We start from the raw sequence: 17,155 nt of genomic DNA, 5'->3' as shown, positions 1-17,155 counted from the left end.
TACAACTTACAATTTATATCATTCATATTATGTACAAGTAATATTTTTTTTGTTTCTCTATTTAAAATTTAAATTACACCCTGTGCTTATTTGAAATTGTGCTTATCATAGCCTTTAAATGCTTTTATTAAGAGTATAATTATGGCCTGCATGCATAAGCTTCTTCACTTATGAATCATCTCCCTCAGCAACACTTTCACCGTCCATGGAATCATTGCATACGGAAAGATCAGATTCAGATGGTTGTCGATTGCCTCCTATTTGTCTTATTTCCTCGCAATTATTTTTGATTTCATCCTCGTTTCCCGGTGGCATTTGTGTCTGCCGAAGGAGCGCCAAACGTTGTTGAGTGATTTCTAAATGGTGTTTTCTCCATTTTATCCTTCTATTTTGAAACCATACTTTCACTTGGGCTTCAGTCAATTGAAGGGTATGCGCCAAATACAGTCGTTCTGGCCCCACCATGTACTGTTGTCGTTCGAATTCAGCCTCTAGTCTTTCTAATTGTTCGGGTGTGAATATTGTGCGCACTCGCTTGTTTTTTAACGTGGACTTCTTGCCAATGGTTTCTGAAAGGAAAACGAAATTGAAGTGTTTTAAAAAAAGCTTCTAAGTAAGGACGGAATGATTTAATGCACTTGTTTCAAGAATTATTGGATATAGTATCGACATATACATAGGTACATAGCACATAACCAAAATATCAATCATATTGTAGGGTAATATTTTTGAATTTAAGCTATACGGCAAAAGATTTGTTTTATGACTACTGCTTTTAACGAGGAATTGATAGATCCTCAAGAAAAACTTTTTCAATGAAAAGTGCTATTACGTATTTCTTATAAAGGTGAATAATTAATTAATAAAATAAAACTCGGTAACAAATTGTATTAAATTTTAACAAGGAGAAATATAGTAGTTGCTTAGCTGTTGCCAGTTAAATCTGTTTTTTGGAAAATTTAAACTATAAAATATAAATAGAAAACCACTTTTCATGTACATACAAAAATCAAAGGGTCCAATGAATCATATCTCTGATCTCCTGCGGTTTTTAGACTTGTCTCCAGAATACTAGTTCTAGTAATAAGCTATCAGCTGGTACGTATTTGAATTCTTTCGATCTTACGCCCAACTCTAATTCCAATTGTTCTTTGGCCCACTACGAGAAAAAAACATTGAACCACATGCTTAAACGAGAATAAATGCTTTACCTAGCAAATTTTCATAGAACTAACAAGTTATCATATACATAATACAATGTAAGTACCAGAACGCTGGTTTCAGTTTATTTATTTTTAAAGCTTACACAGTAAGATAACAGGTATCTTATAAATTTGTGAGAGCATGTGACTTAACTTAACAATTCAAATTTCAAAATACAAAAGAAAATAATATAAAATAAAATTAAAGAAAAAGGAAAAGGAAAAACAAAATTTATCGATAAAATATTATTTTACTTGAAAACAAAGAAGCACTTTTTTATAAGCTCTATAAATTGGGGATATCAGGTAAAATTGTTACCTTACTGAAAGCGATGTATGAAAAGAATGTAGCCTACGTGTGGGATGGGGAATCTGTTTCTGTAGAGTTTCCAGCTGAAATGGGAGTAAAGCAAGGATGTATCCTGAGTACGTTACTGTTTAATCTCTTTATAAACGATATCGTGGAAGAAGTTGGCGGAGGCATCCAGTTTGCAAATACACAGATACCAGGGCTCATTTTTGCGGATGATATTGTATTTTTATCTGTTAGTGTTGAAGGAATGCAGCGAACGATGAATCATCTGAAGAGAAGTCCAAAATGATGATATTCAGGGATGGTGGTGGTAGATATGCGAGTAATGAAAAGTGGACTTATATGGGATACAGTGTTGTAATCGTTCGAGAATATAAATACTTAGGCGTATTAATCACGGCAAATCTCAACATGAAAAAACATTTCCAGTTGAAACTAGCGGAAGCAAGAGAGTTGTATCTTCAGTGTGGGCCCGTTGTATTGAAAATAAATTCATCGGACACAGGGCAAAGATTAAAATTTTTCATGCCACCGCAGCTTCTATAATGCTCTACGGTGCTCAGGTTTGGGGGTACAACCAATTCGAAGAGGTGAAAAGATTCCTCAGGTATTTCTTAAAACGCATTTTTCGGCTACCTAACTGCACACCTAATTATATGTTGCATTTGGAAACTACTGAACCGCCAATGTTTTTAAGCACACTAAAGCTGCATTTTGAATATAATTTGAAGGTGATGGAGATGGATAATACTAGATTGCCAAAAAAAGTTCTTAAGAAGCTGCTATCTTCTAGGGGAGCTCTAGTCAAAGAGTGGGAGGAGTTGGCGAATAGTCTAGGAGAAAACTTCCGCTGTTTACCTGATATTAGTGTAACGGACTTGCGAAGAGTATTTACAGCGATATTAGAAAAAGTCAGCAACACCACATATGCAAAATATCTACAAGAAGCACAAACCTTACAATATAGAATGATCTACAGTCAACTCAGTACAGACCTACGAGAAAACACATACTTCCTTAACCATTACCCTCTGCATATGATAAACATTATATTCAAAGTACGAGGAGAATTATTAAATTTAAATTTCATTCCTCATCGACCTGATCTGCCGATTTTATGTGGCCTATGTAATCTGAAGGAAAGGGAAGATACATTTCACTTTATTGCCAGGTGTCCCATCTTAAAAGAGTTTCGAGTGAGATATTTTGGGGTGGCCTAAATGGATTGGAACAACACCATGGAAGTTTTGAATGGAAAAGTAAGCTGGGAGATTTTATATAAATACACATCAAGCGCACTGTGCTATAGAAAGCGTATTATCGAAGGAGGCTTCTAAAATAAAAAAAAAAACAAAAACTACAATGTTAAATATTTATACATATAAAACTTAAAAAAAAATGTCAATCTGGTAGACGGCCATTGGCCAAGCCATATTAAACTTAAGGTTAAAATTGTAAATTGTAAATCAAAGCTTTTTTTTTTGTTTACATAAAGTTTTTAAAACTAACTAACTAACAAAGAAATAAGAGAATTAGAAGAAGAAAAAAGGAGAAAAAGATAGTTAGAGTTAAGAAGAGAAGATAGCTAAGTTAAGTTAGTTGCTTTGGTTAGAAAAGAAGATTTTAATACTTTTTTGGAAAATGTACACATCACTAACAGTGGCGAGCAAAATAATTGCAATGAAATAAAATAAAATTAAGTTTTTGTTTTTATTATTTTGTGTCATTTTTTTCATTAACTCTTATGTGAGGTTTACTCATAGCTTGCGAAGAACCGTTGCGAGCGTAATCTAACTATGTATTAATTTTCTCTCATTGTTCTTCTTTTTAGTGTGTTCAAAGGGTCTTAAGAGAGCAACATAATAGCAGCAATCGAAATATCTGTCTAAAAAATTGTTTTTTTGCTTTAAAAAATATTTTCCCAATTACAAGTAAGTCATTCATAAGAATTTGTTTTAAAGTTCAAGATTTTTGCGGAAAAAAATCTGACACCATCAATGACAAAACAAATTATTCGCTTTTCGAAGATACTCGTACATCCTCTCGCAGCAGTTACGGAAATAGTAAGCAAAATGGATTTAACGTGCGTTGTTCATACTGTGAGAAGACGATTGAGTCATCACAATTTGAACGCTCACAGTCCACGAAAAGTCCCGCTTTTGAAAAAAAAAAATACACATAGCTAAACGGTTAAAATTTGCGCGAGGGGTATACAACGAAAACGATCAAGCATGGAGGCTTGAGTATCATGGTATGGGGATGCTTTTCTACTATGGAGTTGGTCCAATATATTGGATTTAAAATATAATGGACCAGTATTCCTACGTAGAAATATTAAAGAACGTGATGCTGCAATATGCTGAATTTGAAATGCTGCTCCAATGGGTCTTCCAGCAGGATAATGACCCAAAGTACACCAGCAAAACAGCCAAACAATGGTCTTTGAATAACAATATTGAGGTCGTTGATTCTTATAAATCAACTAGATCAGTTTTCAAAGTTTTGCCCAAATATTAAAAATGGTCTCGGTAACTTTATAAAATTCAAAGAAAACTAGGGCATAGCTATCAAAGGAACTTCTATAAAAATTATTTTTATTGGTCTGAATTTAGAAGCAGGATTTAATTACCATTTTTCCTGGGCATTAAAAGCGATTTACTCTGAAAACTGGATGGGAGCGGGTCGAAATGCTGTATTTTAAAATACTATATGGTCAAAATTCTGTATGATACAGTGCGATACTGTATGGTCCCAATACTTTATGGTTAATATTCTGTATTTCAAAATACTTTACATTTAAAATATTGTGTCTCAAAATATTCTATTGTCAAAATACTGAATTTCATAATACTGGAGGTGGAGCGGTTCGAAATGCTGTATTTTGAAATACTTTATGGTTAAAATTCTGTATCATACTGTATGATACTGTATATTCATAATACTGTATGGTTAATATACTGTATCTCAAAATGCTATGTTGTCAAAAAACTGTATCTAATAATACTGTATCTCAAAATTCTTCTTCTTAAAATGCTGTATAAGTAAAATATTATCTAAAAGTACTGTATTTTTGCAAAATTCCGCTCTTAAGCTTCCATTATAGAGAACAACAAAAGCAGAACTCGGTTTTCGAATGTACATTTTTTCATTTATTGAAACTCCAAACAAGTAAAAAAACAGAATGCTCTTACTCTATTATAAAAGGAATCTGTTTTTAAAATTAAGTGCGCACTTTTTTACATTATCAAAACGATTTTTATTTGTCAGCCTATTTACAGCATTTCTAATACAGAATTTTGGTGTACAGAATTTCAAGATACAGAATTTTGAGCAAGAGTATTTTGATCATACAGTATTTTATACAAACATATTTGAAATACAGTATTTTGAGATACAGTATTTTAAATACAGTATTATGATCCATACAGGACTTCGAACCCAACCCTACTTTTTTGACAGATCAATTAGTTTGGTGCCATTGTTTATGCAGTTGTTCATTATAATAGGAACAATTCATGTACAAATGTGAGAGAGATACAAATAACTAGGAAGAAGAAAATGAGAAAGAGAAAATAAAAAGTAGCTGCTATTTATATTATTTTTGTTTTTATTATTTCAGACGCTTATGAATTATCATAGGTACATAATATGTTATTATTCAAGGGAGTGTATAGAACATTAGATAATTCTTTTTTCCGTTTATATTTATATGTGTTTGTGCAATATCAAATGAATCTACTTGGTTTCATAATAATTTATTTATTGAAAAACTCGAGTGAAAAATAATGGTTGTAAGTCATAAGGCCCTTGTCTCTACGGACTGTTTGTCCATCTTATTCATTTTAAATTGTTGTTAAATTTGTATACTAAAACATATGCATATTAAAACAAAATAAATAAGGTGGTGCAATGTAACAGTCCTTTGAGAACTAGGGCCTAGTGACTTACAACTTTCAACCATTTCTGTGTGAGAGTAATGTTGTCAAGAATGGAGGGGACCTACTATTTTCTAAGCCGAATCCGAGCGGCTTATTTGAGAAAGCACTTTTTATGGCAAGAATTACTCTTGGAGAATTTTTCAATTCCTCGCAGTACCCGTGAAAAAACTTTGGATGGCACAGGCAGGGATTTCACCTAAGGCCTCTGGCGTGACAGTCCAACGCACTTACCATCAAGCCACGGGTACCACCTTTTTTCATATTACAAAAAATAATACAAATAACATGTCCAAATTTTAATAAAAAATTTGAATTGTATTTATTAACTATGTTAAATGCTAACGTTAAGTGTTTACAATATTAACTTAAATCTAAACTTAAAACTACCATAATTTCAACTATTTATAGCAAAATTAAATTTAAAGCTGCATATACCCTCTGTGACCAGAAGAAGATGCCAGATTTATCAAGGAAAGCCTTTGAGTGTATGGAAGTTAAAAAAGTCTATCACGCTAGGGGAAAAATCTTTATTATCTACGTTCAATTCTTTTTCTTCTATCAATATGAATGGAATAATAGAGCGCCTGTACAACGCAAGCGCATTCAAGAATTGGCCTTACAAAAGCAACATTCAGAATTATGTATAACATATGGATGCAAAGATGCAATCGACTTAAGAGTATTTTTCGGACCCATTTTTACAGACAACAGAGAAAGTAAGATTATTGCACTTGATATTTCAAAAGCATTTGATAGAGTTTGGCACCAAGCTCTCTTATCGAAAATGCGTGCTTTTGGTATTGATGAATCTCTTCTTCGTTGGATTAGAAATTACCTTTCTAACCGTTCAATACAAGTTGTATTGGATGGTTTCAAGTCTGAAATTCATAAAATAAATGCTGGTGTACCCCAGAGCTCCGTTTTGTCTCCGACTCTCTTCCTTATATTCATAAACGATCTTTTGTCTGTCACTTCTAATCCATTAAACTGTTTCGCCGACGACAGTACCCTCAGCTTTTCATATTCGTTTCTAGATTCACATCCTTGTCCTTCGGATGTGGAATTTAAACGGCAGTGTATGATAAGCTCATTAAATTCTGATCTTGACAGCATTGTCCAATGGGGATTCAAAAATCGTGTAAAATTTAATGCTTCGAAAACTCAATGCTGTCTCCTGTCGTTAGAGCGTAACCCACCCCCGACGCCGCTATCCATGGGTGGCACTTGCATCCAGGAAACTAATCAACTTTCAGTACTCGGTATGAATACCACAGATCACCTCTTATGGAATGATCACATATTCGATATCGCCAAAAATGCTGCCAGGTGCTTAGGATTTCTCCGAAGATGCAAGAAATTTTTCACCCCTTCTGATCTGGCTATAATCTACAAAGTTTTTATTCGTCCAAAGGTTGAATATAATTCGCATATCTGGGCAGGTGCCCCCAAAACAAGTTTAAATCTCTTGGATAGAACTCAAATAAGGGCTTTAAAAATGATAAGCGACAGAACTTTAATCGAAACATTTACATCGCTAGAACACCGTCGCAATGTTTCATGTCTTTCGTTATTTTATAGATATTTTTACAAACAATGTTCTGTCAAATTAGCCAGTTGCATTTCACCCCTTAAACAATTCAGCCGTAATACTCGCACTTCTAGGAATGCTCATCAGTTTACCCTTGAGCTCAATTTTTGGCGTACTGTCAAGTACAGAGATTCTTTCTTAAATCGCACATCGACGATGTGGAATGCTTTAGCCAACTCTGTTTTTCCCTCCCATTTTGATGTTCACAACTTTAAGACCAAGGTGCACCGGTATCTCCTTTTAAATCCTTCCCTATTTTCCTAACGCTCGCACTGTGTTTAAATATAAACATATAAAGGGTACTAATAACCCCTTGAGTGCTTGTGAATATAAAAAAAAAAACGGGAATTTTTAAAATATATGCAAATTAACTACCGATCAGCTCTAAAACATCAACACATTGTGTTATTTTAGCATTGTTAATAACAACATTAACAAGCAATAACGCAATGGCTTCTTTTATATAAGAGTTAAGAAAACAAACCACTGAGTTGAGTTCTATGGTTTAAGGTGAATTCTATTTGGTTGGAAGCGCGAAAAAAATATATGTCAATGCAGTTTTATCAGATTTTGTTCTAAAATCAAAAACGCAATCGATTCAACCCAATTTTATTTTTACTCGATTTTAAAATATCGGGTTTTCTAACAAGAACTTGACAAATTTTGATTAAACTTGTGAACGTTAGTCGTTGCTAATCATCAAACTGTCATTGCCAATTTTTTCAGTACACTCATCACTTTCTTACCATGCTAAGATACACGAACGATCAACGTTTGCAAAAATTTTCTACCGAAATTCGAAGTTAGTGACCGCAACTATAAGTTCGTTAAATTTAATTTTCTGTCGTAATTCTTGCTCTGTAGACATACAATCAAAAGTTTAGTGCAAAATTTTGATCCTATATATTCGTTGTGTAATTTTGCCGAGTCAGTGAGATAACGGGTTAATGGAAGTTTTGTAAACGCATATTGCTGTCGTTCAGCCATCCATCGAAAATGATTAAAATCAGTCAATTCAACGGCGCACAGTGGGCCGTTTATGCAAAACTGCTTGCAACATTCATTTTTCTAGTGGGTCCATAATGCAAAACTTTTTAGTTCACTGGATTAACAAATATTTGAAGCTTCAGTAATCGAAAAAATTATTCAATTTGGGTTATTGGTGTGCTTTATAGAGCAGGCTAAAGTTGAAGATTTTTTATGATGACAATTCTTTAATGTAAAAACTAGAAAAAGGGTTTCGAAACGCTTTTCGTTTTTGTTTTCATAATATGCATTGCCTTTAATTAGATCGAAGCTTAAAAAAAAAATTAATTGATTAATTTAATGTTTTTGGAAACACTACTTTTTGCACATTTTTTTGACGTCAAATTGTATAGAAAAAAAAGATTCAACAAGTGGTGCTAAGATCTCAACTGATTCCGAATCCTTATATATTTCTTAACATAAATCCCAAAGATCAGATGCGTCATTTTGCATTGAACTGAGCTAGGGAGATTTGAATCGATGAAGTCAGTCATTTTGTTTCTCTCTTTTTTTATGGATTTCTTTGTTTTGTGTGTGGTGGATTTAAAAAAATCATTTATATTTTTCTTTATTACCTAAGATTTTCAAGAGTTTTAGAGCTAATTTTTTAAATCCTGTAATAAAATTTTAAATAATGCATTATTTTTCGGGTACGATTGAATTATGATCAGGTACTTTTATTGATAAGGATTAAGAATTTATTGATAAGATTTAAGGATAAAACAATTTTGGAATATGATAGTATAAAGGTACACAGCCAGGTAGTTTTATTGGGGTGTCTTTAATTATAATTAATATAAGGATTAAAGAGTCTTGAGTGCAGGTATTTACTCTTAGGTATAAAAAGATGAAACATTATTTTTTCATATCCGATATGCAAAAGGACACACAAGAACTTCAACACAGATGAATCAAGTGGATAAACCAAAGCAAGAAGATTTTTTCAACAGTCGGATGCCACCTCTCGAATATCTAGAGTCAATGGAGAAGTTATAATGAGGCTCAAAGTAATAATGAACGTTTTGAATTGTAGAGGAGTAGTGAATGCAGTTGAATTTGGGCAGTACACTAAGAAAACGGCCGAGCTTTTAAAACAAAAGTATCCTGTAAAACCACTCACACCTACTTTACACAAAATATTGGTTCATAGTCATAATATCATTGAATGTCAATCACTATCACTTGGAGAACTGTCAGAAGAAGCCCAGGAATGCAAAAATAAAGACTACAATAAATATCGATATCAGAATACGTGTAAAGTTTCAAGGAATCGTCAGAATGTGGACCTATTTAACATGCTAGCAACCTCTTCGGATCCACTTATTTCTTTCTTAAGGCATGTGAGAAGCCAACAAGATCTGAAAGGATGATACTCTCCAGAAATGATGAGTTTTTTACACTTTCTCCGAACTTAGATGATAGTTTTCAAGAAATTTAGTGTTTATATATTAATTTGTTTTATCTTTATTTCTTTTTACACTGTTTTACTTTTGATATAGCACCAAAATACATTATGTATTCTTGAATACTGGAAAATAAAATAAATGCCTGAAATAAAAAAAAATACTTTTTTCCCACTTTTACACTCGAATTGGTCCTTTCTCTTTTTGCTCTACTATTTTAATTCGCTTAGATTACTTAAAAAATTGATTTTGACGATTGCATATTAAAATACCGTTATGTTTATCACCTGTGTTAAAACTTATTATTTTAACACACATTTCTGAAACACACTGTAAACAGTTTTTTTAATGTCACAATCTTTATAGCCTTGAAAATTTCCTTCAAGATAGAAAAAATTAAGCAATATCTTTATTAGTTTAGGAAATATGATTTTTGGAAAAAAAAAGTTAAAACGGACCACTGTGCGGCGGCTTTCTCAAGAAATGTACATCACTTAGATCAACTTATGACGAGTTTTGCGTAAGGATCTTAATGTGTAACCTACACAAGATCAAGCTGACTTGCAGAATATATATGTACATACATACATATGTATTATGTATGTATGTACATATGTCAAAATCAAAAATCAAATGGGGTGGCGCAACAGTCCGTTGTGAACCAGGGCCTAGTGACTTACAACTCTCAACCATTCCTGTGTGCGAGTAATGTTGTCAGGAATGGAGGGGACCTACAATTTTATGCCGAATCCGAACGGCTAGTTTGAGAAAGCACTTTTTCATGACAAGAATTACTCTTGAAGGATTTGTCAATTCCTCGCAAGAGGCAGTACCCGCGAAAATTAATTTTTTTTTTTTAAATTAAGGTGGCACAGGCAGGGATTGAACCCAAGACCCCTTGCATGACAGTCCAACGCACTAACCATCATGCCACGGGTACTACTATGTATGTACATATGTATGTCAAACAAAAATGTCTTGTGATAGAAGCAAATATTTTGTTTCAGTAAAATTAAAAAAAAAATATTTTTATTTATAAAACTGTTATAGCTACATAAACCACAACCACACTTTCGGTTGTTCCGACTTTGACGCATTGAAAAGTGGACTCTTATAAGGAAATCTAAAATGTAAACAAAAGCTTTAGATTAAGTTAGTTCGGATTCGGTATATAAACTGTAGGTCCCTTCCATCTCTGACAACGCACATAGGAATGGTTGAGAGTTGTAAGTCACTAGGCCCTGGTTCTTCATTGACTGTTGCGCCACCCAATTTATTTTTATATATGTGAATCAAAAAAAAATGTCAGTAAACTTTTTTCTCAACGCCCGAGGTTTAAAGCTAATTTACGTTTTGCATATTCTTAGGTCGCGTTTTATGACATAAGATATTGTAAATTGTTGTTAAGTCGGTAAAAAGCATGTCAAAGCTGTCAAAAACCTGACTGATCTAACGCGTGGTTGTGGTGTAGCCATTAATTTATTAACCAAAGCTTTTCATAGTTTTCAGTGATGAAAAATAAAATGAAAGGTTATGCTATCAACCATCGTCTTACTTACTGGAATATTTAAACGTAAATTAAAAAAAAAAGATTTAAGATTACGTTGAAAATGATGATTGTTTTTTAAAATCCAAATGCAAACATAATAAAGTCAAAAAGAGATAAATTTAAATTGAATTTTGATCTAGAAAAATATACTCAACAAATATGAGAGAATATAGAACTGAATTTTTAAACCTAAATACATTTTTGTTAAACGCATCTTACCGCTTTTCATCTTCTCTCTTTGGAATCCTATATTAACTTGTTGCTGAGCATGATGTTGATGCAGCTGTTGGAGGCTTTGGAGGGCGGATGGAGCATTAGCGACAGCAGCGGCGGCTGCTACAGAAGCTGCTGCCGCAGCTGCTGCATGATGGCCAAAAGCATTCAGCCGCATATGTCCTACATTTTGCACAGCTTCATTTGCTGATGATGGTAAGTATCTATTAACTACACTACTATTCACCGAATTCATAGTATCACACTCGTATTTATTTACACTTGCACTGCTATTTAATTGAGCATCTGTAATGTTATCCGAATGAACATTTTTATCTTGCAGGTGATTGGTATGATTGGTATTGCTTATTGATAAATTCATTACGCTGTTGTAGTCCTTTCGATTATTGTCAATGGCACTCTTCTGTAATCCCAATATAGCCGCTATGGTAAAGGATTTACCCACATCCAAGGAAGTATTGCTATCCAAGTGCGGTGAATTGCTTATTACGTGCTGATTGTGGGTCATGTGTGGGTGATGATGTTGCTGGTGATGGTGGGCATGTTGCACTGTCGTACTAGGATTGTGTAATGCCAAAAAGTGCGATAGAGGATTCGGATGGTATTTTGATGGATTCTGCAGCATTATAATAATTCTGATGTCTTATACTGATCACTGGTTCATGCAGACTGATGCGGCTTAGATTTTTTAATTGCGGTCAACACTTGTTCCAGATTCTGCAAATAAGAAAGAAAGAAAATACCATTCAAATTGTAATTTACATATCGCATATGTATATGAGTAAAGGATTTTTATAGATGAAGTAGTTTTCATCAAGAAGTACCGGCGCGTATCCATACGAAACATAAATCCAAGCAAGACAAATTTCAAACAAAAGCCAGAACTGCAATAGCGACGACGACCGACGGGTTCATCATTCGGATATAAAGTGTAATGGACACTCCAGCCGCATATACTTATTCGTATGTGATATTGATATCACTTTTAATGTTTCACGCACTCAATATAATCTCTTCCTTAATGAAATGTCTTTCTTTTCATACTCTTTTGCACTTTACTTAAACTATTTGTCTTATTATTTACCTTAATTCAAAGTGTAGAGGAATTAACTTCACTTCGTAGTCTCGTCGCGCCGTGCCAGTGCCTCGCCATTTATAAAAATCATTAGATTGCAAGGTGGCCTTTTAATTGAATGAATTTCTGTGAAATTGCAACGAAATTAACTTTGTTAAGATACCACTTCGTTGGGTAATTAATTTGAACTGGAAATAGAGTCCTTAAGCTTTTGATATACTATTAGTTATAACTATGCATTAAATACCAAGATCTTGTGAAAATGAAACAAATGTCATTTCATGCCTTAATATACACTAAGGAAGGTAGTCCATCAGAACTTTAGAAATTCGCTTCCTTGCGTTTAAAACATGTTATGATGTTCATAAAGGCAGTACCTACTGCAAAGATTAAGTTTAAGTAATCATACCATAGGCCTTTACTTGCGTACCTTTGTACAGTGTACATCAGGTGAATTATATATCTTGCTGCATTCATAACATTAAATTATTGTCTTTCATGATGCAGTTGATAGTGATGTCTCTTAGTTGAAAAGCAAGCAAAGCTAAAAGGTGTATAGTATTTCATTCAATGAATGGTTTAAATTTACTGGAAAGTCAACGACATTCTGTGGTGATGAAACTTTCCTATAAACAATAAGGTAAGCTATGAATGAACTACAAAACATATCTTAGTTTCACGTTACTTGGAATCGAGAACAATTTGCATGTTGAAGAGCTTAATATAAGTTTAATGCAATGTTTGAATGTGTGTATTAAACATAACCATCAATTTACTTTGGGTATATTCGTACTTAAGAAAACGACAGCAAATATGTTAATTGTTACTACAATTTACTTAGGTAAGTGTATTCGACATTAATTCGAAGAATGTATATAAAAGACTTTTGAACAAACTTTTTCTAACGCCTATGAATTGTAAAGCATTTTGTAATTTAAACTTACAAATGTGAAATCTTGTAAACTCAAGATTAAAAAAAGATGGTTCCATCTAAACGATTTTTTTTTTAATAATTCACAAGCACAAGGGGTTATTAGTACCCTTTATATGTTTATATTTAAACACAGTGCGAGCGTTAGGAAAATAGGGGAGGATTTAAAAGGAGATACCGGTGCACATTGGTCTTAAAGTTCTGAACATCAAAATGGGAGGAAAAACAGAGTTGGCCAATGCGTTCCACATTCTCGATGTGCAATTTAAGAAAGAATCTCTATTCTTGAAAGTAAGCCCGAAATTGAGCTCAAGGCTAAACTGATGAGCATTCCTAGAAGTGCGAGTATTACGGCTTAATTGTTAAGGGGTGGAATGCAACTGGCTAATTCGACTGAACATTGTTTGTAAAAATATCGGTAAAACAACGAAAGGCATGCAAAATTGTGGCGGTGTTCTAGCGATGTAAATGTTTCGATTATATTTCTGTCGCCTATCATTTTTAAAGATATGCCAAGATATGCGAATTATATTCAAGGTTTGGACGGATGAAAGCTTTGTAGATTATAGCCAGATCAGAAGGGGTGAAAAATGTCTTGCATCGTCGGAGAATCCTAAGCACCTGGCAGCATTTTTGGGGATATCGAATATGTGATCATTCCATAAGAGGTGATCTGTAATACACATACCGAGTATTAATAGTTGATTGGTTTCCTGGATGCAAGTGCCACTCATAGACAGTGGCATCGGGGGTGAGTTACGCTTTAACGACAGGAGACAGCATTGAGTTTTCGAAGCATTAAATTCTACACGGTTTTTGATTCCCCATTGGACAAGGCTGTGAAGATCAGAATTTAATGAGCTTATCATACGCTGTAGTTGAAGTTCCACATCCGAAGGACAAGAATGTGTATCTAGAAACGTATATGAAAAGCTGAAGATACTGCCGTCGGCGAAACAGTTTAATGGATTAGAAGCACGGTTGCCAGTTTGGTCATTTAAGACCAAATTTGGTCATTATTTTCTTACTTGGTCGCATGGTCATTTTTTATTCCATTTGGTCCCTTTTTTAAGAAATTGAAAAAGCTCGACTCTATTCTCAAAAATAAAATGCAAACCTAAAGTAATTTCCATTTGTAACAGTACATAAATTTATTAAATTGAATTCGCCCCATAACAAATGCTCGATCAATGAATGCACACGCTGAATGCATTCATTTCACAATTTATTGACAGATGGCTCAACATCTTAAAATCATCACATCTCAAGATTATAATCTTACGGATAAAAGGGATATTTCTGAATTTTGAGAAAAAGTCGGTTATCATAAAAACGGTTTAAATGAATATTGTTTTCGAAATTTAGGTAAGTGCGTTTATAACTTGATGTTACTTCCTCACAGCTCAGTTGCTTCTAAGTGGATGTCTCTTTTAATTAATTAAATTAAAACGAAAGATAGACTTAATTTTGATACCTTTATTAATAATTAAGAATTTCAAGATGAGAAAAATTACAAAGCGTTTGGTCTGCAAAAACATTTTTTTAAATCAATTTTATATATTTGTATTAAGCGATAATATTCGATCTCCTGACATAATGTTAACATATTGTGATCTTAAAAAAGAGGAGTTTCCACTTGACGATGTCTTGCTTAAATGGTTTGCAGGCTTTCGTGTTTTATTAAAATTATTCTAACAATTATTCTAACAAATTTAAAAATTACCAACAATATTTTGAATATGATGAAATAGTTTGATTTCAAAATCTATTTTTGTTACCGAAATTTGTTTAGTCGAATTTTAGTAGCATTTAAGTACTATTGCTTGTAGATTTAATTTTTTTATTAAAGAACTGACTGTTCGATTTTTATAAAAAAAATTACGGAATGTCGGAAACAATATTTTTAAGAGAAATTAGTTTGAAGCCAATATTTTTTTAATTTTTGAAAAGACAAATCGGACTGATTTCAATAACTTCCCATGGGATGTTAAAAAACGCTGCGAATGAAAATTATTTTGGTCCTTTTTTGGTACGATTGGTCATTTTTATTTTCAACTTTGGTCATGCATATGTTTTTCAAGTGGCAACCGTGATTAGAAGTGACTGACAAGAGATCAATTATGAATAAAAGGAAGAGAGTCGGAGACAAAACCACCAGGACACCAGCATTTATTTTATGAATTTCAGACTTGAAACTATCTAATACAACATGTATTGAACGGTTAGGAAGGTAATTTCTAATCCAACAAAGAAGAGATTCATCAATACCAAAAGCACGCATTTTCGATAAGAGAGCTTGGTGCCAAACTCTATCAAATGCTTTTGGAATATCAGGTGCAATAATCTTACTTTCTCTAAAACGATGTAAAGATTTGTTCGGTGAGTTAAACGGAAATGTATAGGTAAACATTTATAACTTAAATGGTTTCCATCTTACTGACCAAAATTTGAGCAAGGGAGACTCCAAATGTAAAAATTAATTGGAATAAATGTGCTTACTTGTTGGGCAACATGTAACGTAACGTCAAATGCGCATTATAAGAAGTTATGTTCGCAAAAGAAGAAATCATATGAAAATGCGATTAAGACTTATGAAATATAGCGAAAGAGATAAATTAACTAAATATAAATTTCGCCTACTATCTATCTACTCTAGACTAGTATTCAATACCGCGTAACCTTTAGTTCATCAATATAAAAATTGACGAAATACAGGATGTGCATAAAAAATCGAAAAATGAAAAAGCACTTGACAAAGATGACATTCCTTAATACGAATTTTTTTAAATGCAATCCCTGCGTTTTTCACTCAACTAAAAAACTCTCTTCTATAAAATGTTTTCCAATGCCGACGTACCCTTTTCATTCAAAAAATTAGCCATATTTCCAATACATAAAAAGGGTCCTAAAAACTATAGAGGTAATTAATTTATGAATGTAATAGCGAAAATATTCTCTGACGTACTAAGGGACAGGCTTGCAAAGATGGTTCGAAAGAAATAATATTCTATCCAATCAAACGATTGATCAAATTTGGACAGTTTTATTTATAGTCAAGGTATTTCAAGCCAGCAACAAAAAAGTCTATTTATTCTGGTTTTGATCTAGTCAAGAGAAATGCACTTGTTTTTAAGATGTCACAAATTAGGCTGTCTAGAAAATGCATAAAAGTTACACGAGAAATGTGCGAGGGCATGAATGCAGCTGGTTGGGAATGAGAAGACTTTCCGTTTGGTGCTCTTTTGTTTCTTTTTTTTATAAACGACATCAAAAATGATCTTCCTAGCGGAATAAGAAATAACTGTAAACGTACTATTGTACGCGAAAAGGATTGCAATTGATGATTATCCCATTATCAAAGTACTGCATGAAATTGGAACTTAATATAATTACTAATAAATCCAAAATAATTCTCTTCGCTGGGACTATAAGTGACCGGAACATAAGAAGATGGAGATACAATGATACTCAACTAGTTACAGCAAAGGAGATAAAATATCTAGGCTTGAAATTGAACCCAATATTAAATACTGAAAACACCTATGAGAGAAAGGCAATAGTGCGCAAAGCTTGGACTCAATTCGACACGAACTAGAAGCAAAAGCTGAAAAATCTAACAGCAGGATCATTTACTGTCTACTTAATTACAATTTGGGTGGCAGAAACCATTTCCAAGATTTCCTAAGGAAATATCTCTAATATTCAGCCCAAGATGTGAAGTTCTTCGATTAAACGGCAACTCCTGCAGAGGCAGTTTTAACCATTGTTGCACATTATGTACTTCTTAAACAAAAGAAGATTGTCTCCACTTTTTCAGGTTATGGCCAATATTCAAACCGCAAAGGCGTTCTAAATCCCGTTCGATGTCCCATTTTCATTTTTATTCAATACACTAC

General features: G+C 33.2%; 1 protein-coding gene across 1 annotated transcript; it reads right to left on the bottom strand.

Annotated features, from left to right (window-relative positions):
- LOC129940538 (homeobox protein B-H1) lies at positions 1-12,225 on the bottom strand. Its single transcript, XM_056048914.1, has 2 exons — positions 11,239-12,225; positions 1-569 (listed from the first exon to the last, which is right to left on the bottom strand). The coding sequence occupies exons 1-2, from the start codon at positions 11,876-11,878 to the stop codon at positions 169-171; spliced, it is 1,041 nt and encodes a 346-aa protein (XP_055904889.1). The 5' UTR covers positions 11,879-12,225; the 3' UTR covers positions 1-168.
- Positions 12,226-17,155: the final 4,930 nt, after the last annotated feature.

Source organism: Eupeodes corollae, chromosome 1 (genome assembly GCF_945859685.1).
Source record: "Eupeodes corollae chromosome 1, idEupCoro1.1, whole genome shotgun sequence".
Lineage (NCBI taxonomy): Eukaryota > Metazoa > Arthropoda > Insecta > Diptera > Syrphidae > Eupeodes > Eupeodes corollae.
Note: the sequence above shows the minus strand (reverse complement) of the source record. Positions and strands in the feature narration are given on the sequence as shown.

Excerpts from the sequence above, each read along its gene's own strand:
- LOC129940538 (XM_056048914.1), bottom strand. The coding sequence starts at position 11,878 with ATGCTGCAGAATCCATCAAAATACCATCCGAATCCTCTATCGCACTTT. Across the intron at positions 570-11,238 it reads AAGAGAGAAGATGAAAAGCG|AAACCATTGGCAAGAAGTCC; the intron begins GTAAGATGCGTT and ends TTTTCCTTTCAG.